Here is a 25,974-nt window from a genome sequence, read left to right as displayed (position 1 = left end):
AAACATAACAAATCCTAGTAATACAACATTTTGTATATAGAAATTTGATTCAAAATAAATTGGACGAAATGAATTGAAAGAATATAAATTTTAGCTTCAAATCATCAATGAATTCTGCTATCAATCGAATTCTATTTAGATTGGGAAAGTATTGAAGAAATTTATGATAAATCAAGAAGGTTGATGAAGGGATTGCTGGATGATAATAATAATGTCAAAAAAAAAAAGCTTATTCATGTTAGCAGAGAATCCCTAAAAGAAATTCAAAAACTGCTCAATTCAAAAAAAAAAAAAAAAAACAATTTTAGATAAATTGATGAATTGTTGCTAGCCAAGGACAGGTAGAAAGATTATTTCCTATTTTTTCACAAAGCACACAGATAGAATGAATAGTGTTAGTTGACATTATTCAAATTGAATTTAACATTTAAAAATAGCTGAAGTGAATGATTGAAATACATATTATTGACTGATTAACTAGAGATATAAGTTGTCTTTTTCAGGTTTTCTAAAGATAGAAGTTACTTTTTTTTAACATAGTAAATTGATTATTTCATAAAGTTAAATATAATCAAAAGATTAAAGTTAACAGCATTAATTAGTGTCTTTGGAATGTTCGAGTACATTCTTACAGTACCTTTTGTTTTTCAATCAGATAACAGTACAAGCCTTTTTGAGCTAATAGCTGAATGTGATTACCACATTCTACAACTTGACCATCTTTTAAAACAATTATTAAATCAGCATTTTGAATTGTTTTCAAACGATGAGCGATCACAACACAGGTTCGACCACGACGTGCTGTCTCCAGTGCTTCTTGTACCATCTAAATTTGAATTCATTAAAAAAAAAAAAAAAAAAACTTCATAAAGGTATTTTTTTTAAATCGATCAAGAATTAAATTAAATGGACATTCTTCTCATTAGACTTTTAAGATATGTTTTACATTACAAGTGCTATACTTTTTCATTTTCACTATCCAAAGCGCTAGTAGCTTCATCAAGAAGAAGTATTTTTGGATTTCTTATAATTGCTCTTGCAATTGCAATCCGTTGTTTTTGACCACCTGACAAATGACTTCCTTTTGAGCCAACAATTGTATCGTAACCCTGAAAATAATTGAAGTTCAATCATTTTAGTTACAACATCGAAAAAAAAAAAAGTCGCATCTCTAATTTTTTGCTCTATAGCGATAAAGATTTTCAGTAATTTTAGATAGAGAGAATAGTTGATTCGAATTAGAAAACTCTAAATTGGACTTCGGTCAAGCTTTTGGTTCTACTTTCCAAAGATATATTACTTAAATATCAGAAAGCCTTAACTTTATTTCAATATTTAACTTTTGCGCCTAAAGAAAACAAACCTGCGGTAAAGTGACAACAAAACTGTGAATATTGACTAATTTCGCAGCTGCTTCAATTTGTTCCTGTGATGCATCATCCAAGCCATATGCAATATTGTCTCGAATACTTACATTAAATAATGTTGGTTCTTGGTCTACCAATGCAATATGTGATCGAAGATATCGAATATTATAACTTTTGATATCGTGACCATCGATAAACTTTAATTTAATTTACTTGAAATTATATATAATGTTGGAAATCAAATTCTTTTGGAGCATTTTCTGTCTTTCCAATTAGATTTGTTTCTTAGCTAATTTCAAGTAATTGATTACATAATAATGTTGCTTAAAAATCAGTAAAAGATTCAGTCTTGACAATTAACAACATTAAGTATTTAGTGCATTTTCAGAAGATCTATGCAATATTTTGAGTTGTCACACAGATAAACTAAACAAAATTTTAAAGATTTAATTTTCATTTTCCAATAAAAAAAAAATTCACCAAAACACCATCAGTAACATCATAAAATCGTTCCAGCAATTTAATCACCGTACTTTTGCCACAACCACTTGGTCCTATTAGTGCTACCGTTTGACCATACGTTGCAGACATGGAAAATTTTCTGAGAATAGAATTTTGACGAAACATTGGATATACGAAACAAACATCCTTCAGATAAATGTTTCCTTTAATTGTCTAAAAAGAAAAAATTTTGCGAAAAAAATTTTCCCGAAGAAATAATTAACTATTTTTGAAATCTAAGAAAAGTAAGCTATTTTATATGAATATTAATTTGCAAAATAGAATTTCCGATGTTTGGAAGAAAAAAACTTTTAGCTCATAAAGTTTTCAATTCTCATTTCTTAATAATTTGAAATAAAAAGTCATGCATTTTAGTATATTCATCATTTATTTGCAAAATTAATTGTTGAATATTAATGAAGTAATGATTACAATTCTTTTGCTTAAAGATTAATTAAAAAATTAAACTACTATAACTGTTTCCTTCAGTTAAATGCAACCGTTTTTCATCAAATTTGAAACTTTTGTTTTATTCTAATTGGAAGATGAATAAAAGATAAAATTTCTGGCACCTGTTCAGATAAACTACCAGCTTCAGATAAATTATCTATAAGTGGAATTTGATTTTTGATATGGAATGTTAGACTTGCTGAAATGCGAGCTCGAACGTATTCCGATAAAAATGATGCTGCCGCAAGTGCAGTAAGTGATGCCATATTTAATGCTTCAATTACCCTATACAAAAATGAAAATTAAAAATTTTTATTTTTTAAAAAATTTTTTCATAGATATAATCATTCTCGAAATTTGTAAGCAACAAAAATGTAAAAAAATATCAAAATGTTACTATTACGAAATAAAATTTGTAACTTTGATTTAATGGAATTTTTAGGAAAAATAAACAATAAATATACAAATTAAATTAATTAAGTTGAAAAATGATTAATTAGATAGATTAAAATGTTTGCTAAAACTTACTGAAAAACAATGTATGGTTCAGACCATGAATTCCGTACCAACCAAAGACCAAAAAGATAGGAAATGGCAAAGTTGGACTGAACAAAACTATTGGACAGTGCGTAACTCAATGCTTGCCAAAAACCTAGAGTATAAGTATAATTTAAAAGTAACATTTAGGAAGAAAACTTAGAACTTAATTAGATAATTTCAAATTTATCATAAAAATTTGCCTAAAATCCTAGAATTATATAAGCATTCAAAAATAATTTCAACTTAACGAGTATTTTCCCACTCATTTTCCAAGGTTCAGGTGTTAACTATTAAAAAGATTCTTGTTGGAGATTGTTTGAATTATATGAGTTTGTACTAGATAATAATTTAAAAAAAATTTTTTTTTTGGATTTGAATTTAATTTATAAATAAATAAAATAATGACATGTGATTCTAGTTAAAAATAAAAAATATTTGAATTAAATTTATTAGATTTAAATAAAAAAATTTTTTTAGATTTCAATTAAATTTAAATTTATAAATAAAAAAAACGACAATACTCCAAATTAAAAATGAAAGTAGTGAAACTGCAAACCAATAGGATATAGCATGCAATTAGACGAATATTGTAACATGCAGTATGCATCTTTCTATCTTATATCGTACATGCATGCATACATGCATGCATGAAAAAAAAAGTGTAAATCGAAACCTCGAATAACCGCTCGTTTATGAGGTTCCTGTAATGAAAAGCAATACGATTCATATATTTTCGGTTGCATAGTTAAATACTGCACAGTTCGGATATTTTCGATTGATTCGGAAGCTAACTGAAAAAAATTTTAGATGATAAAAAGAATTAAATTGGAACAATGCGAAATTATAGAATTTATGAATTGTTCAAGGAATATTTAAATCGTCAAATAAAAAAAAAAAACTGTGTGAAATCCGGGATTATTGAAAATAATATCCTTCAGGTTCCGGAACTCTTAGAAAATTATATTATAAAGAAGACTAACACTAGTAGCTCTTTCAGCTATTTTAGCATCCTTTTGGCCCTGAATTTTGAGATAATGCGAAAGAGAAGTTTGCAAAATGACAAAAGTTGCACAAATAATAACACCAATAGATGCCATTTTCCAACTAAATGAAAATGCTACAATTATACCGGCGCAAAGTGAAACAATTCCTTGTAACAGTTCCGCCAATCGTTGATCGATTGCCTAGAAATTAGAGTTTTGAAGGGATCAAGTTACATTCAATTTTGTATGGATTAAGAAATTTCAGATTATGCTATTGTACTAAATTTTCAAGGAAAAATTCAAAAGCGAAATGTTCTAATATTAATTTTGGAATATAACTTCTGAAAGTTTTCAGTCAATTGAATGAATGAAATTTTAAACTCTGCCATTAATTTTCTGAGAAAAAATTTTTTAATAATACAGCTTTGATATTTTGAGCATCAGTTGCCAGAAGTGTTGTTAATTTTCCGATTGAATGATGTTCGCTGTCGAAGAATGAAGAATCTTGTCGTAAGATATTCTAAATAACAATTGCATTCAAAAATTGAGAAAATCAATTAACTGCTTCTCGAAATCTCGACAAAAATAAAATTAACCGTGAAAACTGCAATGCGAAGTCTCACTGAGATTTTTTCACCAGCAATACCAAACAGAGTGCCAGAAGAAAATGTCGAAAATCCACCAACAATACCCAAAATAAGGTATAATATTGCATTCAGTGCAGTGTCTTTTATCATTTTATCATTGTCCAACGAGGACAGAGCCTGAACTGATTGAAAATTAGTTAATTATCAATGATTAAATTAGTTAATTATCAATGATTAAATTAGTTGATTATGAATGATTAAATTAGTTGATTATCAATGATTAAATTAGTTGATTATCAGTGATTAAATTAGTTGATTATGAATGATTAAATTAGTTGATTATCAGTGATTAAATTAGTTGATTATGAATGATTAAATTAGTTGATTATCAGTGATTAAATTAGGTGATTATGAATGATTAAATTAGTTGATTATCAGTGATTAAATTAGTTGATTATCAGTGATTAAATTAGTTGATTATGAATGATTAAATTAGTTGATTATGAATGATTAAATTAGTTGATTATCAGTGATTAAATTAGTTGATTATCAATGATTAAATTAGTTGATTATCAATGATTAAATTAGTTGATTATGAATGATTAAATTAGTTAATTATCAATGATTAAATTAGTTGATTATGAATGATTAAATTAGTTGATTATCAGTGATTAAATTAGTTGATTATCAATGACTAAATTAGTTAATTATCAATGATTAAATTAGTTAATTGTCAATGATTAAATTAATTGATTATCAATGAACACAACTAACTATCAATATACAAAACACAGTGAAACATTTTTGAGATCATAAACTTAAATGCATCATCCATTTTTGCTTTTTTCGTTCAAAAATCAAAAAGTATTTGCAAATGTTGAACTCACCAAGAATGTCCGACCGTAGATAATAGAGAAAATCGGCCATGATAAACCTCTCAATATTGTAAATATTAAAGCCACAGCAATGATCGGTAATTCCTCAAATATAACTTTTTTTTAGCATTCGAATTAATTTAGACTAAAATGTGAAATGAAATAATAAGTTTGTCCTTACCTTCCCGGCAAACTTTAAAATATCGAAAATCGATGCATTTTTAACTTTATCACTAATATCTTTGTAAGAAATCCTGCAAAAAAAAAAACAAATTTCTTTATTGAAATGATTGAAAAATGCTAGATTATGCTTCTAATTAACTGATAGATAAGCTTTTTTTTCTTTTTATCATCAAAGCTTAGTAAATATTTTCACTAATCTTTTAGAAGTTCAAGAAATCATTAGCTTGCATAATTTCAAATATTTACTTCTCATTTTCACAATCTATTTCACTGATATGTGATTTTGAAGAAGCATTTGATTTTCGAAAGTATTCGTTTCGATGAAGCCATTTGCTGATTCTATTACTATCACTTTCTTCATCTATCCTCTCATTGTTTTCAAACTGATATGACAAGGATGACTCATCTGAATAAAAGCTGATAACAAAGAACACAAATCAATGAATCATTTTGAATAAAGTATTGAAAGGCATCGGCAGATTCTCGATGGTTTTAAATTTTGATCAGCGATTAACTTAGTTTATTCAGTTTTTTTTTTTTTTTTGATTTTTCCTTTATTAGTTTCACATTGTGTTTGTTTACTTTAATTTTTGAAAAGATATAGATTTTTTAGGCGATTAAGATTTTAAGGAATGATGTTGCTTTCACTTTACGTATTAGTATTTCTTTAATTGGTCATTTTTCAACCAAGTTTAGTGAATTTAAGTATATTAAATTTAATTCACTATTAGTACTCCATCAATCTATTACTCATCCGAAAAAATCTATATTTCCTGAGCATTTCTTACTACAAAATGTTTTATACTAAAGTGTACCATTTATAAATTTTATTTGGTGATAATTAATTGCCAAAAATAAACTAAAAATTGATCAGCTCACATACCACTATCCACAAATTCAACATCTCCTCTTCCTATTTCCTGTGCTTGTACATTTTGCCGATAAATTCCATCCAGCGCTATTAGTTCATCATGTAAACCACTTTCTATGATTTTACCATTTTTGAAAACAATAATTTGATCAGCATTACGTATTGTTGACAAACGATGTGCTATTGTTATTGTGGTACGTCCAGCTCGTACCTTTAATAATCATTTGTAATTGTTTAATTTAATCAAAATGACCAATCGATCACTTTGAAGAGGTCAACAGAGACGTTTATTCTCTTTGTAGATGACATTTCGGCGGAACTATTCTGTCTATCATCTATCTACCTGTGATAAAGGTTTATTTTCAGTATATTTTACTGCAGTATTGAAGAAATTAATTATATTTATTATTTATATTATATGTTTTTTTTTTTTTTTAGTAATATAAAATTCTTGCTTTGGAGTGGTCCAACTAGTCCGAGTTATATTCATTTGTCAATTCAATGCAAATATCAAAGATTATACTTTTCTAAGATTTCTAACTAAGGTAAAAAAAGGATGAACTAAAGTAGAATCAGCTAATCCTTGAGCTTACGTAATTAGGAATAACGAATAGATTAATTACCCGATCAAGTGCCATCTGTACAGCAACTTCACTTTCCGAATCCAATGCACTAGTTGCTTCATCGAATAGCAAAATTTTCGGATCACGAACTAAAACTCGAGCAATAGCAATTCGTTGTTTTTGACCACCGGATAACTGTATACCACCAACACCGATTAATGTCTTGTAGCCCTAAATGTTCAGGAAAGAAAAGTTTAGCAGAAAAGCCTTGAATGTTTATTATCTATCATTATTATTACACAGTATTATCAGGAATGTGCAAAAGTTAAAACAGTTTAAATTAGTGTAACAAAACTTTAAAACAATTTAAATTTACTTTTCACTTTAAGAAATTCCGGAACAATTTTAAAACAAAATCATGCACATTTTTGCTCTTCCAACAAATTTGTTAGGTTAAAAGGTTTCAAAAGTAAAACATTTTTAGTACTTTGCATTAAAGTAAATGTACATTATCAAAAATTAAAGAAACTATTAATCACATTTTTTCCTAAATTTAAACTATACATCTATGTTTATCAAAAAAAAAAAATTAATTTAATTTGAAATCAACTAAAGCTAACTTTTGGTAATTTCATTATGAAATCATGAGCATTTGCAATTCTACAGGCTTCGATTAATTCAATCTCGGTCAATGCTTCATTGCCCAATTTTAAATTCTCCTCCACTGTTGCAGCAAATATTACCGGTTCTTGTGAAACAAATCCAATTTTATTACGTAACCATTCAATATTCAAATCTCTAATTGGTACACCGTCAAGAGTAATCTAAAATTCATTAATTTGATCGCTAATATTATTATATTTCACTTTTAAAAACATTCTTTATGATATCATAGAAAAATATTTTTTTTTTTTTTTTGGTCAGACAAAAAGTTTTTGAAAACACAATAAAAAAGTATATTGTTTATTTATTTTACACTTTCTTCTGGTTTTGAGGAATATTATATGGGAATAAAACTAACTATTCCTGCTTGCTGTTCATAGAATCTTAATAATAATTCGATTATAGTTGATTTACCGCAACCGCTATGTCCAACCAAAGCAACCGTACTACCTGCATTCACCTCAAATTGCAAAACGAAAAAGTTGGTTACTGATAGAAGTTTTTCATCTTCACTGACCATTGATTTATACAAATTAGGTAATTGAATAAAAAAAAAGAACGACGGGACATTTTGAATCAATTTGGTTACAGCAATTATAATTTAAACAATTTAAGCGTTTCATTCTCTTGGTATATTTCGTTATGCTTAGAATATTTTAGTTGTCTAAAACGGTTTAAGATCAAATTGTAAAATTGAATTTAAATCATGCAATTCAAATCAATGAATGTAATTGCATAAGTTGTCCGAAATATAATAAAGTGGAATTATAAATGTTAACTAAACAGTTAGAGGAATATTTGAAAAATAGATTGTACAAATTCAAAACCGTAAATGATGTGTTATGCAAAATTTTAACATTCGGCCGACTTGGATACCAGAAATTGATATTATTAAGTTCGATTCGACCTTCCACATGTGATGGAATTAATCCATGCGGTGACATACAATTGATATTTGGTTCCTAAAAAAGAAAAAATTACTTCCTTTATTCACCTCAGAGAGAACTATGCATATAAGCACAAAAATAGTGAAAATTATAATTTTCTAAGTTATTTCAATTGATTTTTTCCTGAATTTCTTCTACACATTTTGTAGAACCATTTGTTTTTATCTTAAATTTCAAATAATTTTATTATTTACCAAGTCAATAATTTCAAATATTTCTCCAGCAGCAAGTTTTGCAGCAGTGAAAACACCAAGTTGCGGTATTGCTTGACCTAAATGAATTGCGCCAATCATTATAGCCCAAAATACCGCAAATACAGTGCCTGGCGTAATTTTACCTTCGGTCACCAAATTTGTACCATACCTATAAATTTTTTGAGGCATATTTGTATAGTAGGTAAATTAATTTAATATTCAATATTATAATTAAGGAGCAACAGTGATTCATTTGAACTAAAAGAGAGCATTAATTTGTCATCTTTCAGTAAATTTTTAAAAGTTAGAAAGTTTTAAAAATTTTTGATTTATGAGATATTTAGCAATTATGACTTTTTTTTGTCAACATTTTCGAATTTTATGATAATTTGATGATACTTACCAGAAAACAAATCCCATAGAACCAAAGATAACAAAAATATAAAAACCCATGAAAATACCAGTAATAAGCACTCCTTTTATACCAATTTTTTGCGCATAATTCAGACGATCTCTGTATCTAAAACTATTCACTTTTTCATAGCAATTTTGAATTTCAAAACTAATCTTTGAAAAATTGAAAGTAAGAAGTGATTCACGTGTGATTCACGTGTTCATTATTTGTCACTAATCCATTTGTCTCATTAAGAAATAATTAAATATGTTTCAATCATTTTGAATTACTAGCAATGCCCTAATGGTTATGTCATGGAAATTTTAAAAAACCAATTAAAAACTGAGTGCGAAAGGACAAATTTTCATTTTATTAGACAAAATTGTATGTAAAAAAAAAAAAAAAGATTCAGTCGTTAATCACAAAAAAACAAGAAATACCTCACAACTTCAGCATACTGTGCATTGAAAGAGGTAACTGTTCGAATGTTACTGATAACTTCATTAGCAACAGCGCCCGCTTTGTCATATGCGCGCATTTCTCGACGTGTCATTGTTGATAGCGCCTACGGACACAATACACTTATTAGATGCCTATGAATATAAGAATTTGTTTATATTCCGAAGAATATAAAAATTTTGCAGTCATTAACTGGCAATAGCTAATTTCTGCGCTATCACTTATTTTGATTACTCTTTACACGATTTGTAAAATATAACTGAACTTAGCTTAAAATACAGCTGAACTTGCCTTAAAATATAACTGAACTTACCTTAAAATACAACTGAATTTACCTTAACATGCAATTAAACTTACCTTAACTGATCCAAACAACAGTATTATAATAAATGGTGCAGCAAGCAGTATCAATAAAGTCATATTCCAGCTAGAAATGAAGAGAAGTTTTATTTTTTTGAGTGCTATTAAGTGTGAGAAACACTAACTATTGAAATTCGAGCATTATTTATTGATAAACTGGAATTTTTATTTAATTCTACCGTTCTCTTTCAAAGATTTGACTAGGCAGAATAATATTATGATAATATTAGTCAGATTTTTAGATCATTTAGCATTGGTCAAAATTATTGTAATGATTTCACCTATAGTAGAGACCGATGATAATGCCAAAGATAAAATGTGTAGAAGCTTGCAAAAGAATACCAAATTTGTCTCCTATACCATCCTTGATTCGATCTATTCCACTGCAATTACATCAAATTTTAAATCATAATTAGATCTGTTTTTTTTTTCTGATGGGTTTATAGTTTTACTAAAACCTACGCTGATAATTTATTAGTAAGTACGCCAGCTTCATTTTTATCATACCAAGCCATTTGTTGCCTTAGCAATGCAGCAAAAAATCTTTTTCGAATTTCATGAGCTTGACGTTCACTTAGAGTAAAGAAGCAACTCATCTGTAAAAGATAATTAAATTTTGATTAGATATTAAATGCGAAAATTAATTATAGCGGTGTAAATTATGTGGATACTAAAGGAATTGCTTATTTTATTTAATTGAATGAAATCAAAATTTTCATTAAACATAACAAATTGAAAATTGAATAACATATTTATAATATATAATTGTGATCATTTAATTCTTCTCATTTTTTTCGAACTTTTTAGAGATATTTGTTGATTTAGAAGTGAATATTGTAAAATGCACTTTGATAAGATTTAAGATAAACAACAATGAACTAACTAACCGAAGAGAATCTGATCAAAAATAGAAGAGTAGCAAGTATTGCATAAAAGTACACATAAGTAATCACCGAGTGTGTATATACCTCCATATTGAAGGTACCATTTTTAAGACTTACTTGACCAGCTATTAATGCATCTGTCATTCCCTGCAGTTTTTTTTTTTTTTTTTTTTTGAATAATAATTTAAAATGTACTGTCATTTCGTGCATCTTTGTTCTTTTAATGTTAGTTTAAAGATCAAAATTTATTCGTCACATGTTTCACTGAGCATAGCTCAGAATGAAATTAAATAAGTAATTTTAAAATTTGTCGATAGTAATTTTCTAACCTATAATATATTCCTTCTTTGTTTTGAAATTCATCAAACTAAACTTTATTCTGAATTAATGAATAAAAAGAAAAAAAATAGGATAGTTGACAGTTTCCGATTTAATATCTTTGTTCAATATTTTAGCAAAGGTTGGAAAGCTTCTTATTGTAATTCATAATTTACCCTGAAGAAGACAGAGCTAACTGGTGATATGGCTCCGTTCACTAGTGATAATGTGATACCAAACGCAAGCAAGATGTAATCACGTCGTTCAGCATATCGTAGCTGTGAAATTTTAAATATTGATAAGATAAGAAATAAATGCTTTATCGTCAACTCATTTTGTGGTTACTTGTCAGTGATCCATCTAATGTATGTGTATTTGTATTACATAACAACACCGAATGAAATTAAAATTTTCAACACAAATAGCCAAATTAGGCCACTGTTGTATAAAATTCAAAAAATTTTACAAATTAATAGAAATAAAATTGATGAAACGAAATCGCGAATAAACTTTTCTTGGTTAATTGTAGAAGCCAGCCATTCGTTGAACAATTATATTAGACGAAAATAGATTATGATAGAAGAAATTAATTATTATGTGTTAGGAAATTTCAAATGAAAGGAAAGAACATTTCGAGGGTAAAATTTATTTTAAATTTAATTTTTTTTATTTCAAAAATTTTTTGATTCTAAGATACTTTTTGTAAGTGTAAACAACTTTCAGCCATAAAATAATAATATTTGTATGATCTAAATGGATAAATTTGATTAATAAAGCCACAAAAACTAACGATCTCAATGAATGAAGCATGTCGAATTAGTTTAGTGTCACCATCGAATTTATTTTCCCAGCTCGATTTTTTCTCCATTTAAATCTCTTCCGAGCAATGTTCAGCATGAATTTGATGCAACCGCGACCTGGTTTAAAAGGGAACAAAGTTTTCAGTATAATCAAAGTTAAATTTCTGATCAGATGGGCGGTAATTGCAAGTCAAAATCTATCATTTGACGCCGTAGCATGAAGCACAGCGATAGGAGTAGCATACTCATTTTACATCACATCTTGACAGCTATTTAATCACTAAATATTTGAAAAACAACAAAAAAAAAAAAAAATAGTAACTTGCACTCATATATGAAATGGATTAAATTAATTATTAGTATTGAAGAAGTAATGTAAATTTTGATGAAATGTTATTAAAAATTTGAATTTAACTCAGGCGGAAAGTGATGAAAGGAGTTAAAGAAATACCGCTTTGCTAACAAATTCAAGCAGTTCTCGACTTGTGTAAACAAATCACATTTTTCACAATGGCTAATAGAATTCACAAATATGTAATTTCATTTCAAATAGTTTAAATTATTAGCTAAGAAAGTGATATTATCACTTCCTTCAATGTATCACTTTTTTTTAACCATAATTCTGTCATCTTATTGCGCATTTCAATTTCTTTTCGCTATTTGGTTACCATATATTGTGGATAGATCGAAAGAGAGAGACAATCAAAAATGAATTTCATAGAATATTTCGATTCGCAATTTCTCATTAAATAAATCCTTCTTAACTGCATCGAAGATTTTCGTCGATCCTTTCATTATATCTAAACCATATCACTTCCATTATCAATTCTTCAACAATTTTCGAAATTAGCTGCTACTGAATTCCTTCTTCACAACAATGCCATCTGCGAAGCCGAACAAAGATGGAAGGCGGTGACGCTAAAACGAGTATACGAATGTCAAAAGGGAGAATTGCCGTGTCTGTCATCTACAGTTTACACAGTATCGCCATTTCTGGTCTTTTTCATGTGATCGATAAACATGATCAGTAGCAATTCTTTATTTTGCTTTAATATAAATCTCATAAAATGATAATTAATTCCAGGACATAATTGATATTTCAAATAATTCTAATGAAAGCAAGAGCAAGGCTAAAAGTTATGGTTTAGAATTTGCATATTTAATAAATTATCAGTAAATAAAACTCCATATCACCATTAATTTTGATTCAAATCATTTATTTTCATTTCTCGGATTTGCAGAAGAATTTATTGAGTTTTAATTCTTGTATTAGAAATAAACATCTGTTAACTGTAAATGAATCTCTTAGTTATCCTCTTCCTTAGCATAGATAGCAAATTTGCTTTTTATAGTTTATTTATGCATTTTACGGATGAAATTTCATAAATTTAAGCCATATGAATGCATTCAATTTCAAGAATTCTTCGGTGTTTGCTTGAGCAATCCCTCACCATAATCGAAAGCAATCTTTTCTTCATCTGTTTCTTTAGGTTCCCTTAAGTTGACATGTAGACCTGATCATAAGAATATCATTAGAAAAAAAAAAAAATTTAATGAATAAATTTTATAAATAAAGAATGTGGTCCAAGTGCTAAATATTTTTGATATTTTTACAATATGTTTGAAAATGAAAACAATTACCAGTTCCCTCTTGTATGGGATTCAAAAGAATTGGTTGATAGATTGAATCATTTTTGTAAAAATTTCTATTTGCAGTCAACACTGTTAACACATCCTTTGGTAAGCAGTAATCGCAATTCGGTAATTTCGAACCGGATTTATGCATTTGTTCCAGGAATACATTTGCCATGGAGCTTTCCGACTTTTTGCTTTTCGTTTCCATAGCATTTGCTTCTTTCCTATCTGCATTCACATTCGAAGGCGGCATTTGAGGCGCTGTTGACGTAGGATTACTCGATAAGGTGGTGGAAGTTATGGAGTTGCAAGTGTTACTCGCAATACACGTTTGAACTGATGTTGTTACTGGTGATTTGGTTGCTAGAATATTCCCTAGTGAAATTAAATGCAATTCGCATTTACAATTTGTAGGATTCACAAATTTCATCCATCTCAAAAATATTAGTTTTGAAACTTGAATCTTTTTTTTTTCTTTAAATCAAATTGTGACTTATCACTAAAACAAGAATCAAACTTTATATCAGCAATACTTATTTTTATAAAAATATGAATGATTGGTATATTTAACGAGAGTTGACAGAATACTGTCACTTAAATGAATACAAAAAATTCTTGCAACATTAATGCTGTAAACCATGAAACTATTCGTTGTCACCATTCCACCTTCTACTGTATGTCTTCTAGTACTAATGTCCTGATTGGCAATGATTGATTTCGCTATCGTCACACCACAAATTCGATCTGTCAACTAACTTATTTTCGACGAATTCGTTTCTAATTGACGTTCCATTGTAAATTTAATTGTGTTGTTTGCCTTTACACAATCACTTATCATCTGTAATCACTATTCTTGATAATTTAAACGAATAAGTGTAATTAATAAATTTATTTGAACTATTTTCATCAACAATTAGTCATTTATCGCTTAGAATAAATAATTAAGTACCAACTCTGATGCTAAATAAGGTAAGATAAAACTGTAAATGAATGAATATAAGCATCTGATGCATCCTTCTGATACAAATCTCGACATTCAAACTATATCAATATTGATAACGCTAATCATGACATTGATAAACAAACCTGTTTGGCGACATATTTATTCGAAATTGGTTTATTGTTTATTTTGACCAATATATCACCTGGTCTCAGCATTTTACTAGCAACACTACCATTTTGTACCATACTAATAACTATGCGACCATAACTATCCTAAAGTTCAAAGGTATCCATCTCATAATTATGAGTAAAAAAAAAAAACAAAAACAAAATGCTACGTAGATATCTGCATATATTTATTTCCAAAAATCTTTATTTGCCATTCCATAAATATAATTTGTAAACTTTAGTGTTTTTTTTACTTCTCCCTCTCTCTCTCTCTCACTCACTCTCCCTCCATACTACTGAAATTGTTCCTGAAAGATCAAAGATATTACAGGATTACTCATGATATTTCAGTATTTTTCAGCCTATTACAAACTTCATCTTAAAAAAGATAAAAAATGAAGAAGTTACTTCATGAATAAGAATACCCAAAGGTACATCAGCTTCTCTCCAATATATATCAAGCTCAAAACTTTCCCAGCCAGATCTTGGCATGGGTAACATTTTCATATGACTGGAATACCATTCTTTTCTTTTGTATTTAATTTTTATTTTTCGTCCAGTTGCTGCACGTATTGCTTCGATAAACATCGGTGTATTCTTTATTGGCTGTAATGATTTATACTTTTGTTAGAAATATTCGAAATTCTTTAAAGTTAAGTTTTCTTTTTTTGATACATCTCACTTGTATTGATGTAACTCAGTAAAAGAACAATTCGCAAGAAGAGAAGAATATCTCCTCTAATAAATTAATATTTAAACTCGAACTTTATTATCGACTGCGATAATTGTATCATTAACGAACAGTTTGCCAAGCATTGCTGAGCATGGTAGAAGTTGCATTATTCTTGGTGGCGTTGTTTGTGATAAAACCACTCCGACAGCCATGTTTGGCTTCACGTAAATTTCAAATGATGATTCATTAGTTGCATCTGATGGCTCTTTTCATAGATTAATGAGAGTATTAGCAAGTTCAATTGAAAATTGGCTTAATTTTTATGAATTTTAATTAGTATAGTTTGATTCGACTAATTCAATTCAAGTAACCATGTGAATTAAATATATTTTATTCCATTCTTTACTCACCATCAATAGCAGAGGTTGTGGATGCTGCATCCATTTATATATTTATACTCTACCACCACTCTTTAGCAAACATATTAACAGTGAAGAAAGAAATATCTATCAGTTATTTTTATTTTGAAGGAATTAATCAACAATTTACATAAAATTTTTATGCAAATTTCATGCAACTGGAAATGGATATTTTGATTATCATTCCGGACACATTTAACAGTACACATATGATAAAATATCAGTATTGTGAAATCCCAATTTTAAAATCATAATTGATCAGCTTAAAGTGTTCTTTTAAAAACAGGCTAATTTACAATCGCATCCGCAACCGTATGCACAGTGATTATTCTCTTTGAACCAAACAACCATATGTTCACTATGTCCACCGTGACCACATAAGGCACATACTGTTAGCATACCTGGAAAACATGAAATCAACCACCGAAATATGCGTTTAGTAAAAAGCAATGAATCGTAATAAGAAAATGAACTGGAGCTACATGCAAAGAAAAGCAAACTTTTCGAATGCTTTACTATTTTTGCTTTTAAGCAAATATTCGCAAAATATATAAAAAGATAAATACTCATAAAAACTATGCATATTTGTTTTTTTTTTTTCTTTTTTTTGTCCTTCCAATCTCTTGAAATCATACCATGAAAAATTACCGAGTACAGGAAGTTGACATAAGGAGCAACGGAATTTCCAGTGGATGTGACATTTATCACATTTGAAACGCAGCAATTTGTTATTACATTGAGGACATGAGCTTTGAACTAAAATATGGAACTTTATTTTCATTCTCGAGAGGAATAAAAAAAATCTAAGAATTAGTATGAAAGATATATTAAAGTATATCAAACTCTATAGTAATCGTGATGTGATTTCCATTAGCTATATTCTTAGTTTATTTTGCAATCTTATAGTGCAATAGTGAGTTGATGAGAAGAAAGAGAATTGAGTGTTACTTATTAAGTTATAGTTTACAGAAAATTTTATTTCTGAAGCCTTTCAAATTTTGTAAATTTCTTCTATTAACATTTTATGCTACCAGCTTTATCACTGTCATATCCTACTAGTAATTCAGAAATTTACCCTGTAGTGGCGCTGAATAAGGTGCAGTCTCACTATATTTCATAACTTCAGCAGCTTTTGAAAACATCCTCCACCTAAACAGTAAACTAGCGTACTGATGGCGTACTTCATCGAATTGATCATTGGAAAGAGGATCTAAGAGACTGAAAGTGACATTAATTAGTTCTCACTTCCAAATTTCTAGCAGTAAAAAAATCAAAGAGAAAAATAAACATGAATGTAGCATTCGAAGAACGAAATATTTCATACTTTTATAGGAAACATTTGCATTGTGAGAATCAGGTATTGTAAATAAGAAAATGTTTCAAATGTTTAATAGAAAGAAAGCTCGGCATTGTCATAATTATAACAACCATTCTTTTTGTTAAATAGTACAAAGCATAAAGAAAATATAGATCAATCTTCAGGCTCGATTTTAAAAAACATTTTCACTAAAACACTTCATTTATGGATGACTTAAAATAAACAGAACTTTAAAAAAAATTCCACGTTGGCACAAACCTGTATAAATGAAATTTATTTTTAGTTGCACTTGAAACAGAATCCTGTTCAGACTGTTCTACAGTTTCCGACATCACTGATTTATGTGATATTCGATGACTAGATGATATCTTTCTGTTTTGTTCTGAAAATTAGAATCAAAATAAAATCAGTCTTCACAGATTAAAGTGGAGATCTTATCTTATTTGAAAATAAACAAGCTCAATTTTCTTTGTTTTGTTAATCTTTATTGTCTGCACATCATGAAACGCCTAACTTCATAATCAATAGAATTAAATTAGGTTGGAAGAAAAACAATGAACGAACTTTTGAGGTTCTGCATCGATCGATGACCAATTAGGGCATTCTGAAATAAAGAAGGAAATTTCTTCGCAGCTTTTGATACGGGAGTTGTTAATGATGGTTGTTCTCTTATATGTAGTCTAAAATGGGAATATATATGCAAAAGGAACAAAAATAATGTAGAAAATATTGGAAATCTCGGAAATATACTGAGTGACAGAAAAGAATTTGCCAAAAATAAAATTCAGGACAGTGTTTTCCTCCAAATTCTATGATTTCTTTTACAATATTAAACTAATATTAATATTAAACTATCTTCAACCTTTACAACCAGCTTGAAAACTAGTTTAGCAAACATTTGCAACTTCGACAAGCTACTGTTCTTATCTAGAAAAATTACAGCAAATTACTTTTCGTTTTCTTGTTGCATGATTCGAAAGTTTGAATCTAATTTAGCATTCGCATTGATTGTGCTGCATACCGAACTATCCTGCAATTGCAAAATTTATTTTAAAATAGCGAAATTCAGATGATTAATTCTTAGTGATGAGAGAATGTTAGAGCAGCTAAAAAAGCTTACTAGCAACAGCTTTTGATTTCAAAAGTTCTCGAAATTGACATAGCGTGATGGAAAAAAGAAAAAAAACCAATCACAAACAGAAAATCAATAAAAAAAAAAAAACAATAAAAATTATGAAATAAAAATCAAAAGATGACCAGACCAGAAAAGGAAAAACCCCAAGTTTAGTAACTGAAAACTCCTACATTTTGTTCAATAATAATATAGTATTATCAGTTTCATGACTTTCTGATGCTTTCTTCTTTATATCCTGATCCTATAAAAGATAAGTCATAGGACTGTTTTTCTAATTATTTCGTCATTTCTTGTAGAAATGTAAAACTGTCATTTCTTATAGACCAATCTATCAGGCAATACGCAGAACCATAACAATGCTATTACAGTGTCAATTTTTGACTATGAACTATTTTCAAGAAACTTTATTAAACTATTAGAAAAACAGTGCTATGGCTGCCAAATAACACCAGACTTCTGCATATTTTGTAAAACCATAAATTTTTAAGACTTTATGTCTTCAGATAGATATATCACTATGCTAATTTCATATTTTTCAGCTTATTGTCACTACAGACTCTAACAAAAAAAATGTATTTTGAACTTACAGGACTTATGTCATAAGTACTAAGTGAATGTTCATGGTGGGCAGCATACTTCGGAGTAGTTGATGACTCCATACTACTATCTATTTCAAAACACCGTTTGTATCGCAAACCTAAGACGCAAATTATCACTGCAGCAGTTTGATAATCATTTATACGCGCAAAGTAATCCAATCTGAAATATCAAGGCTGGAACAATCATCCAAAATATGTTTAAATTACAACAAAAAACAAAAGGTTTTTTTACGGCATTCCAAATCTCAGTTTTGAATAGAGAATGTAAAAGATATGGAGAAAAATTTACAAACTATTAATTAATGAACGCCCGAACGGATGCACTGCTACAGCCATACTGTCTTCTTCAGATATATTTTCCTCCGATGAATCGAAATCTAACATGTTAGTCATTGTTATGCACTGATCAAGAGGATAACGTTTACGCCAACTGAAATTATTTTGTTAACTTAAGATGGTATCTGAAACAATATCGATCATTTTTCAATAACAATATGTATGAACAGATCTAAACTGTATTGTTTCTATCATTCACATTGGCCTGATTGTTTGTCTCAGGCCTACCTCGGTCAAATCTAAGATGCTGGCACAATCAAAAGGAAATGTATCCCAAGAATATAGAACTATTATTCGCTTTACGTAGATTTCGAGTATTTTTAAAGTAGAAATAAAAAACTATAAACTGTGGAATCTTTTTCGTGTAGAAGTGAAAAAAAAAGCTCGTTTGGATGCTAAAAAATAGGAAGGTAAAGAGAAATGAAAATGAAATAAAAAAAAGTTTAAAAGTTAGAAACTGGATTTATAAAAAGAAACAGATGGAAACTCCACGACAGAAAGTAAAGTTAGTTACAAACTTCGAGAAATTTTGAGATAAGAACTTATGAAACTTTAAAGCAGAAAACATGGTTACCTTTAGAAATATCCCCATAAGATGCAAGTCTTCTTAAAATATTGAGAATAAAAAAGTTACAAAATTTTATTAAGGTCTGTTTCAATAAGGTCATTAAGGTCGATATAATAATAATAATAATAAAAAACCAAGGTTAGACAAATTTAACCTTGATTTTCCCATTCGTATGCATAGCTCAACGATTTGCCATATGTTTTCCAAATCTTTGCGTCCTACTTCCTCCACTACTTTCCGATTCCATAAACATAATTCCAATGCATTAGCACCAATAAGCCTAAATATATTCACTAGCCATTGCTAAAACATTCTTATGTAAACCTAAAGTAATTTTATGTAAGCTTCCTCGAAGTAATAGGAATAGGGGTAGTCAAGTTAAAGAAATTTCAAAATTATTATTTAATTAACGCAATAAAATGATTGAAAAACAAAAGAACAAACCGATATTTACGAGCAAGATCTTTGCTAACTGACATGAGCACTGATACATCATAAATAACAACCACAGATACTGCAGCACAGCCATCCAGATTATGATGATCTGGAACAAGAAAAATATTAAATTAAAAATAAAATTAAACAACAGTAAGTACAAAAAAAAAAAACAAAGATAAGCACATATAACAAAATCGTCAATTTAACATATAAATTCAAAAAAATTTCAAAAATAATATACTAATAAAAGTTACCGTCAGCAAGAACATTTGTCCCTGAATTACCTCGACGACGAAATGAACGAATATTTTGCGTACTGTTACATATATTACTCAACACTGCCAATGACTGCAAATAACAGCTCTATCTTGGTGATTTCTTGATTTATAACTTGTTCCATCTTATTGGAATACCTCATTATTAACAAACACACTTTAACATACATTACTTGTACGCATCTCTAGTAGTGAAGATGTTCCACTGTTTGCAATATCAAATTTTTGATGAAAGAAAGCCATGTTACGGGAGAAAAACGGAGTACTCGAGATCGACTGGCACAATGGTGAATTACATTTCTCGTTACCATGAAAATTTTGCAAATGAGTATGCATATCGTCCAGAGCTGCAATTTACTTTCAAAATTAACATGATGTATTATTCAAGAGTCAAGTAAATTTGAATTTAAATCCGAAAAATTAGAAGATTTTACAAGTCTAAATATGAATTAGAGAAACTGATAGACTCTTTACTATAAATGTATACAAATTTTATAACTATCCTATACTACGTAAGTCTTTTATTCCCTTACATATTTAAAACACAGTTCGAAATAATTCCACACAGTTTAATACAAATATATGAAAAACAGTAACTAACACAGAAGCAACTCATGTTTGTAATCATCGAGTGAACGAGGCGTACTGCTAATATGTCCATCATCAACTTCATGTCCATCATCCAGAAAACTGAGCGCACCTTTCTAAAGTGATTTCAAATGATGCATGAAATGAAAAGGTCAGGGAAAAAATTTCGAAAATAAAAGAACCTTCGAAGAAGTGCCTTTTAAAGTCTGCGTTATCCGTTCTGCAGAAAGCCAGAGTGATTCATCCTGAAAGGAACTTTTACTCGACTGCATACGTCGCATCGCTAGCTCATTTCGCCCAAAGATAACCAGAAATCCTTCAAAATGATATTCATAACTATCACTAGCAAAGCATTTGTTTTTATCAAAGCTGGACTTCTAAAAATACAACTTCCATGAGTAACTGAAAAACTTATATTCTTCGAAAAAGAAAGAGCAAACCTGAGCCATTAAAACGTGCTCCACATGTGCGAGGAGATGGTATCCAACGATCATATGAAGTTGAAAGTAATGGTGATGATAGCGTACTGAAAAGTGAACTGAATTTTACAAAACTGGCATAGCTTCTGAGCTAAATGAGGATTTTTCTTTTCTCGCTGTATATTAATATTTGAAAATGATGTAAAATAATGCAAACATTAACAAAATTGATAAGTTTGAGTGACAAATTTAAAAGATTAATAAATTGAGTGACTCATGGAATAACATAATTATTTCTTAAGATTTACCTTTTTGGTAGAGGAGAGGAAATGGTTCCAAACGTGACACTATGTGAGCCATTTTCACTTGAAGCACTGTCACAAAATTGGACAACATTTTCTGGGCGTTGTGGGATATCAAGCGACTGAGGAGTAAGAGTCTTAAAAATGTAAGTTATATATAATTAATTAAATAAAGGAATATGATTTTAAAGATTCATATATTTTTCACGTCTTTCATTCCACTTTTCCCAAATTAAATTTTTTAGTACTAATGTAACAACGAAGTATCCATAATGATTTTTATTCAACAGAAAAAAAGCATACCTCCATCGAAGCTACTATTTTAAGCAAATTATGTAAGACAATAGGTAAAATTGGTTCCTTCTCCAAAGACATATCCATGATTGACGTTTCATCCGATAATTTCTGAAAAACAATACTGTGTTTCTCACAAAGTGAATTTTTGAATGATTAATTTGGAAAACATGAAGTCAGATTGAATAAACTCGTTTTTTTTTTTTTTTTTTTTTTTACGCTCTCGCACTTGATACAGACAGAACAATATTTAGGATGTTTGATGAAGCTTCAAATATTTTATTCTTTGAAATAATGAATATGTCACAAAATCGATCAACTGTTCAAGAATCAACCCACAAAACTTCTCATATTTTCATAAAAAAACTGAATTCACCTTAACAATAGTTTCCATTTCATTAAATGACAAATAACTTCCTTCATTAATAATCTGGATAATTACATGTGTGAATCCTTCCATTCTCTCCTCCAACGACAAGGCAGCTTTAATTTGAAATTTTAAATCTGCATTTTTTTTCCACGTTATTAAACTGTGCTTGTCGTCCAGCTAAACTGGGAAGAAAAAGATAAATCGATATCCAATAAACCATTTCTGCTAACAGTAAGAATTAAATATTATATCATGAAAAGTTTTAAGCTGATTCCGAAAAAAAACCTGCAACTTACTTGTTGAACGGTTAAATCTTCAGTGCACATACATCTCAAAGGAACCAATTCAGCTATTAGAACATCTACTTGTCTAGGCACCGTTAAACATAGTCCATTTTCGATAATTTCTATCTTATTCATCATTAATGATCGTTTATTCAGTTTACTGGTGCTGCCTACAAAATAAATTTCATTGCCAAACATCAGATATTTTCCAAAATGTCTCAGTTTCTCAATGCAAAAAAGTTCGTGTAATTGTGTAAAAACTAAAATAACTCAAAGATTCATTTTCTGACACTTTAAACACAAACGATGAGTTTGTGATTGAATGCTTAATAAATAATGAGAACGACAAATATACTTTTACCAGAAATAGTATATAACATACCAGTATTTGTTAACGGAGTTCGTATTTTTGTTTTCGATTCTTCTATTTCTTCATCAAAAACAAACGCATTTTCGGTATTTATGCCAACTCTTGAACAGCAACTTTTTTCTACTACTTCTTCAGACTGTAATAAATTATGAATAACGTACGGTTCTGCTACTCATTTCCCGATTTCTCATTAATGTAGAAATATCTAAGAAAAACGAAATTTTCAATAATTACTAGATCTTTAAACAGTGGCAAATTGTATTTTCGTAATTTGCCATATCTTGATGCTGAATATAAGCAACTATAAGTTTGCCTCTGCATGTGAAATTTCTGCCAACACAGGTCAAGTAGAACATCATCTTCACACTGAAAATTATGAAAACTTCTTAAACTTCTTTTATATCCTACATTAATTGACCAGAAATGGACTCAGTAATAAATAAAGAAAAAAAAAAAAAAACTAGGTAACTACAGAAAATATTTTGGAAAAGTTTTAATACTAACTCCAATTACTTGAACGATCTCAAGTGTGCTGGTCTTCCATAAGCTTAATGCACAGCTTTCCTCTAATTGCCCATACATTGGCAGCGGTATTGATGCGAACTCATTTCCATCACTCTAGATATGCAAAACATTCAAATTAATTCAAATATATTTGTGAGACGAATATAATGAATATAGAAAAATTAAGAAACAGAATTATTCACGCCTTGTATATATCTAAAGCTGTTCTTTCAATTTAATTTGATTTTGTAGATATCTTTCAACGGATTCAATCCTGCTTACCGAAAACTTGATTTTCCAAATTGGAGCCGGTAGCATTCCCAATGAGTGTCGCGGCTTGGTCAGATCACTACTATTCCACATCTCAATTATAATGACGAAAATTAAAGCGTCTTGAATTCTAAACTAAATATCGTTTCTCCAGCCCAATACTATCAGCATTAGATCATTCTATTTTCTGCTAATGAAGACAAAAAAAAAAAACAAACGACTCAGTGACTCACAGATTTCCTTTTGAACAAAGATCACATAAAATAATAAAAAAAATTACTTTAATATATCCGTCCAGGCCAGCGGTTAAAAAACATGTTGCGGTTGTCGGATGCCACATAACACAAGAAATTTTTTGCATATGAGCTGAGACAGTTTGCACAGGTAAACTTATATTCTATAAAAACAAGTTAGGTTTTCTCTAATTGGTAGAATTTTTTTCTACATTATTCCTTAGCAATATTTCATTCCGTTTTTCCTTAAAATCAAACTATTGAAAAAATCAGTGACTAAGAATAAAGATGACTACTAAAATAATATTACTATTCTTTATATGTTAATTCATTATGCTGCAAACTATTTTGTTTCATGAAATAAATAAAAGTAAATAGATCTTTTATTTTCAACTCTAACAAAATTAACATATCTAGCAGAGTACTGTAAAGGCTATGATCTGTTTGTAGCCAAAGCATACAATTCATACAGATTGAGTTTACATTCACCGTTAACATATTCAGTCTTTTAACTTACTCGTTTATCCCATAGCCGTAGATCAGTACCGTGAGAAGTACACAGTGAATTAACTGATAATGGAGCCCATTTCGCCTGCTCTGCTCCACCAATAGTTTGTATTTGCAAACAAGGACATCGTAGATCTCGTAAATCCCAACATTTCACTGCATCGTCAACTGAACATGATAACTGAAATATACATCAGTTAAAAATAAGAAACTTCAGATAAAATCTATATATGAGTTTTAAAAAGAGACATCCAGAACAAATAAAGAGACAAATTTCTTCTGAAAGAAGACATACCAGAGAATTAGTATCACATGGACACCAATCAACGTCTGTTAAATTGAAAGGATGAGCACAAGTAGAATCTAGTAGATTCAAGCAATCAGAGTTCACAGTAAAGATATCGAAAAATTGAGTAGACTGAAAAAGTGAACATACTGGAAGAAAAATTATTTCCAATTTCATAAATGGAAAAGATATTAGAAAAGGTTCAACATAAATACTTCAAGATTTTGCGAATAGTTACCACGCAAATGATATGACTACCAGAGGTATCGTTAAGACGTTGCCAACGTATTATATGAGCACTGTGTCGATTTGTTCTGGTATTTCGTGGGATTGCTGAATATTTTTCGCTTTCCACAACAGACACGGATCCAGGTCTATAATCAGAGAATAAATATAGAATCTTTATTATTTAATAAATGCTACAGAGAAATTCCTCAATACAATGCCCAACAACGCAGACTATACCATATACAGTAGTTTCAGAATTTGGGAGTTTGCAAAATGAGATTTCAAAAGTCCTGTGAAATACTTCGAAACTTACGATCCAATGCACATATATTTCTCGGTAAAATCATTGTCAAGTACAGTTGCCTAAAAGTATAAAACTTAAGTAACTTTGGCCTAAATGATCATCGAAAAAGTTTCCGAAACGATATAATTTCTGAATTTTTTTTTTTTGCATTTTACTTCACTTCTTATTCCTCATTGAGAAAATATTTTTATTACTGAGTTTCATATTAAAGTATCCGGTTAATGCATTTCGAACCTATTTAAGAAAAATACGCCACTTCGCAACCATAAACTGAGGATGAGAAATCATTCAAAATGTGATCTTATGAAAATTTCCAGTTACAGACTATTAATATGAATGACTTGTACAGCTATCTTTGAACTATTATTTTCGAAAAGAAAACTTAGGATGTAGGCTGCACAATTGTATTTCATCTAATGATTTATAGGAAAAATAAAAATCAAAGTATAAAAGGCTGAAAACATTAAAACGAACATTAGATTCCTTATATGGAAGTTCACTAATTGAGTAGATAGTATTCATTGACAAGGCAATAAAAAAAATTCAAAGAATTGTTTTAAATATTGAACA

The 25,974-nt window shown here is 29.1% G+C and overlaps 4 protein-coding genes across 8 annotated transcripts; 1 reads left to right on the top strand and 3 right to left on the bottom strand.

Annotated features, from left to right (window-relative positions):
• Positions 1 to 628: 628 nt before the first annotated feature.
• Bm11309 (P-glycoprotein-like protein, putative) lies at positions 629 to 12,007 on the bottom strand (the record flags this gene model as incomplete). The annotated part of the gene is made up of 27 exons (XM_043078376.1): positions 629 to 826; positions 963 to 1,109; positions 1,364 to 1,564; positions 1,848 to 2,042; positions 2,441 to 2,603; positions 2,847 to 2,970; positions 3,532 to 3,649; positions 3,839 to 4,042; positions 4,263 to 4,361; positions 4,438 to 4,605; positions 5,316 to 5,408; positions 5,485 to 5,557; positions 5,733 to 5,892; positions 6,370 to 6,568; positions 6,981 to 7,151; positions 7,541 to 7,744; positions 7,942 to 8,043; positions 8,411 to 8,545; positions 8,725 to 8,893; positions 9,128 to 9,244; positions 9,559 to 9,683; positions 9,935 to 10,004; positions 10,219 to 10,320; positions 10,400 to 10,533; positions 10,825 to 10,968; positions 11,316 to 11,417; positions 11,930 to 12,007. The coding sequence occupies 27 exons, from the start codon at positions 12,005 to 12,007 to the stop codon at positions 629 to 631; spliced, it is 3,795 nt and encodes a 1,264-aa protein (XP_042934310.1).
• Positions 12,008 to 12,043: 36 nt separating this feature from the next.
• On the top strand, positions 12,044 to 12,855 carry Bm14125 (Uncharacterized protein; the record flags this gene model as incomplete). Of its 2 annotated transcripts, none has more annotated exons than XM_043078374.1 (2): positions 12,044 to 12,118; positions 12,790 to 12,855. In XM_043078374.1, 2 exons carry the CDS (start codon positions 12,044 to 12,046, stop codon positions 12,853 to 12,855), a joined length of 141 nt encoding a protein of 46 aa, XP_042934308.1. The 2 variants fall into 2 exon arrangements, with proteins under 2 accessions (XP_042934308.1, XP_042934309.1); XM_043078375.1 differs by lacking the exon at positions 12,790 to 12,855 and adding an exon at positions 12,385 to 12,477.
• Positions 12,856 to 13,352: 497 nt separating this feature from the next.
• Bm14708 (Uncharacterized protein) lies at positions 13,353 to 15,801 on the bottom strand (the record flags this gene model as incomplete). 4 transcript variants are annotated; one of them, XM_043078372.1, is made up of 7 exons in its annotated part: positions 13,353 to 13,453; positions 13,581 to 13,937; positions 14,331 to 14,412; positions 14,661 to 14,789; positions 15,093 to 15,290; positions 15,450 to 15,622; positions 15,768 to 15,801. In XM_043078372.1, the coding sequence occupies 7 exons, from the start codon at positions 15,799 to 15,801 to the stop codon at positions 13,353 to 13,355; spliced, it is 1,074 nt and encodes a 357-aa protein (XP_042934306.1). The 4 variants fall into 4 exon arrangements, with proteins under 4 accessions (XP_042934306.1, XP_042934305.1, XP_042934304.1 ...); XM_043078371.1 differs by having other exon boundaries at positions 13,713 to 13,937; XM_043078370.1 differs by having other exon boundaries at positions 15,450 to 15,613.
• A 251-nt stretch (positions 15,802 to 16,052) lies between these two features.
• On the bottom strand, positions 16,053 to 25,427 carry Bm12153 (Uncharacterized protein; the record flags this gene model as incomplete). Its single annotated transcript, XM_043078369.1, has 28 exons — positions 16,053 to 16,177; positions 16,425 to 16,532; positions 16,852 to 16,994; positions 17,353 to 17,476; positions 17,659 to 17,774; positions 18,045 to 18,124; positions 18,817 to 18,988; positions 19,118 to 19,258; positions 19,887 to 20,012; positions 20,177 to 20,276; positions 20,425 to 20,518; positions 20,614 to 20,792; positions 21,047 to 21,149; positions 21,216 to 21,349; positions 21,474 to 21,559; positions 21,761 to 21,891; positions 22,058 to 22,159; positions 22,425 to 22,595; positions 22,715 to 22,872; positions 23,085 to 23,208; positions 23,307 to 23,438; positions 23,577 to 23,690; positions 23,859 to 23,939; positions 24,127 to 24,243; positions 24,597 to 24,767; positions 24,882 to 25,004; positions 25,111 to 25,246; positions 25,414 to 25,427. The coding sequence occupies 28 exons, from the start codon at positions 25,425 to 25,427 to the stop codon at positions 16,053 to 16,055; spliced, it is 3,405 nt and encodes a 1,134-aa protein (XP_042934303.1).
• Positions 25,428 to 25,974: the final 547 nt, after the last annotated feature.

Source organism: Brugia malayi, assembly GCF_000002995.4.
Source record: "Brugia malayi strain FR3 genome assembly, contig: Bm_v4_Chr2_contig_001, whole genome shotgun sequence".
In the NCBI taxonomy this organism is placed as follows: Eukaryota; Metazoa; Nematoda; class Chromadorea; order Rhabditida; family Onchocercidae; genus Brugia; species Brugia malayi.
This window is presented reverse-complemented; position numbering and strand designations above follow the sequence as displayed.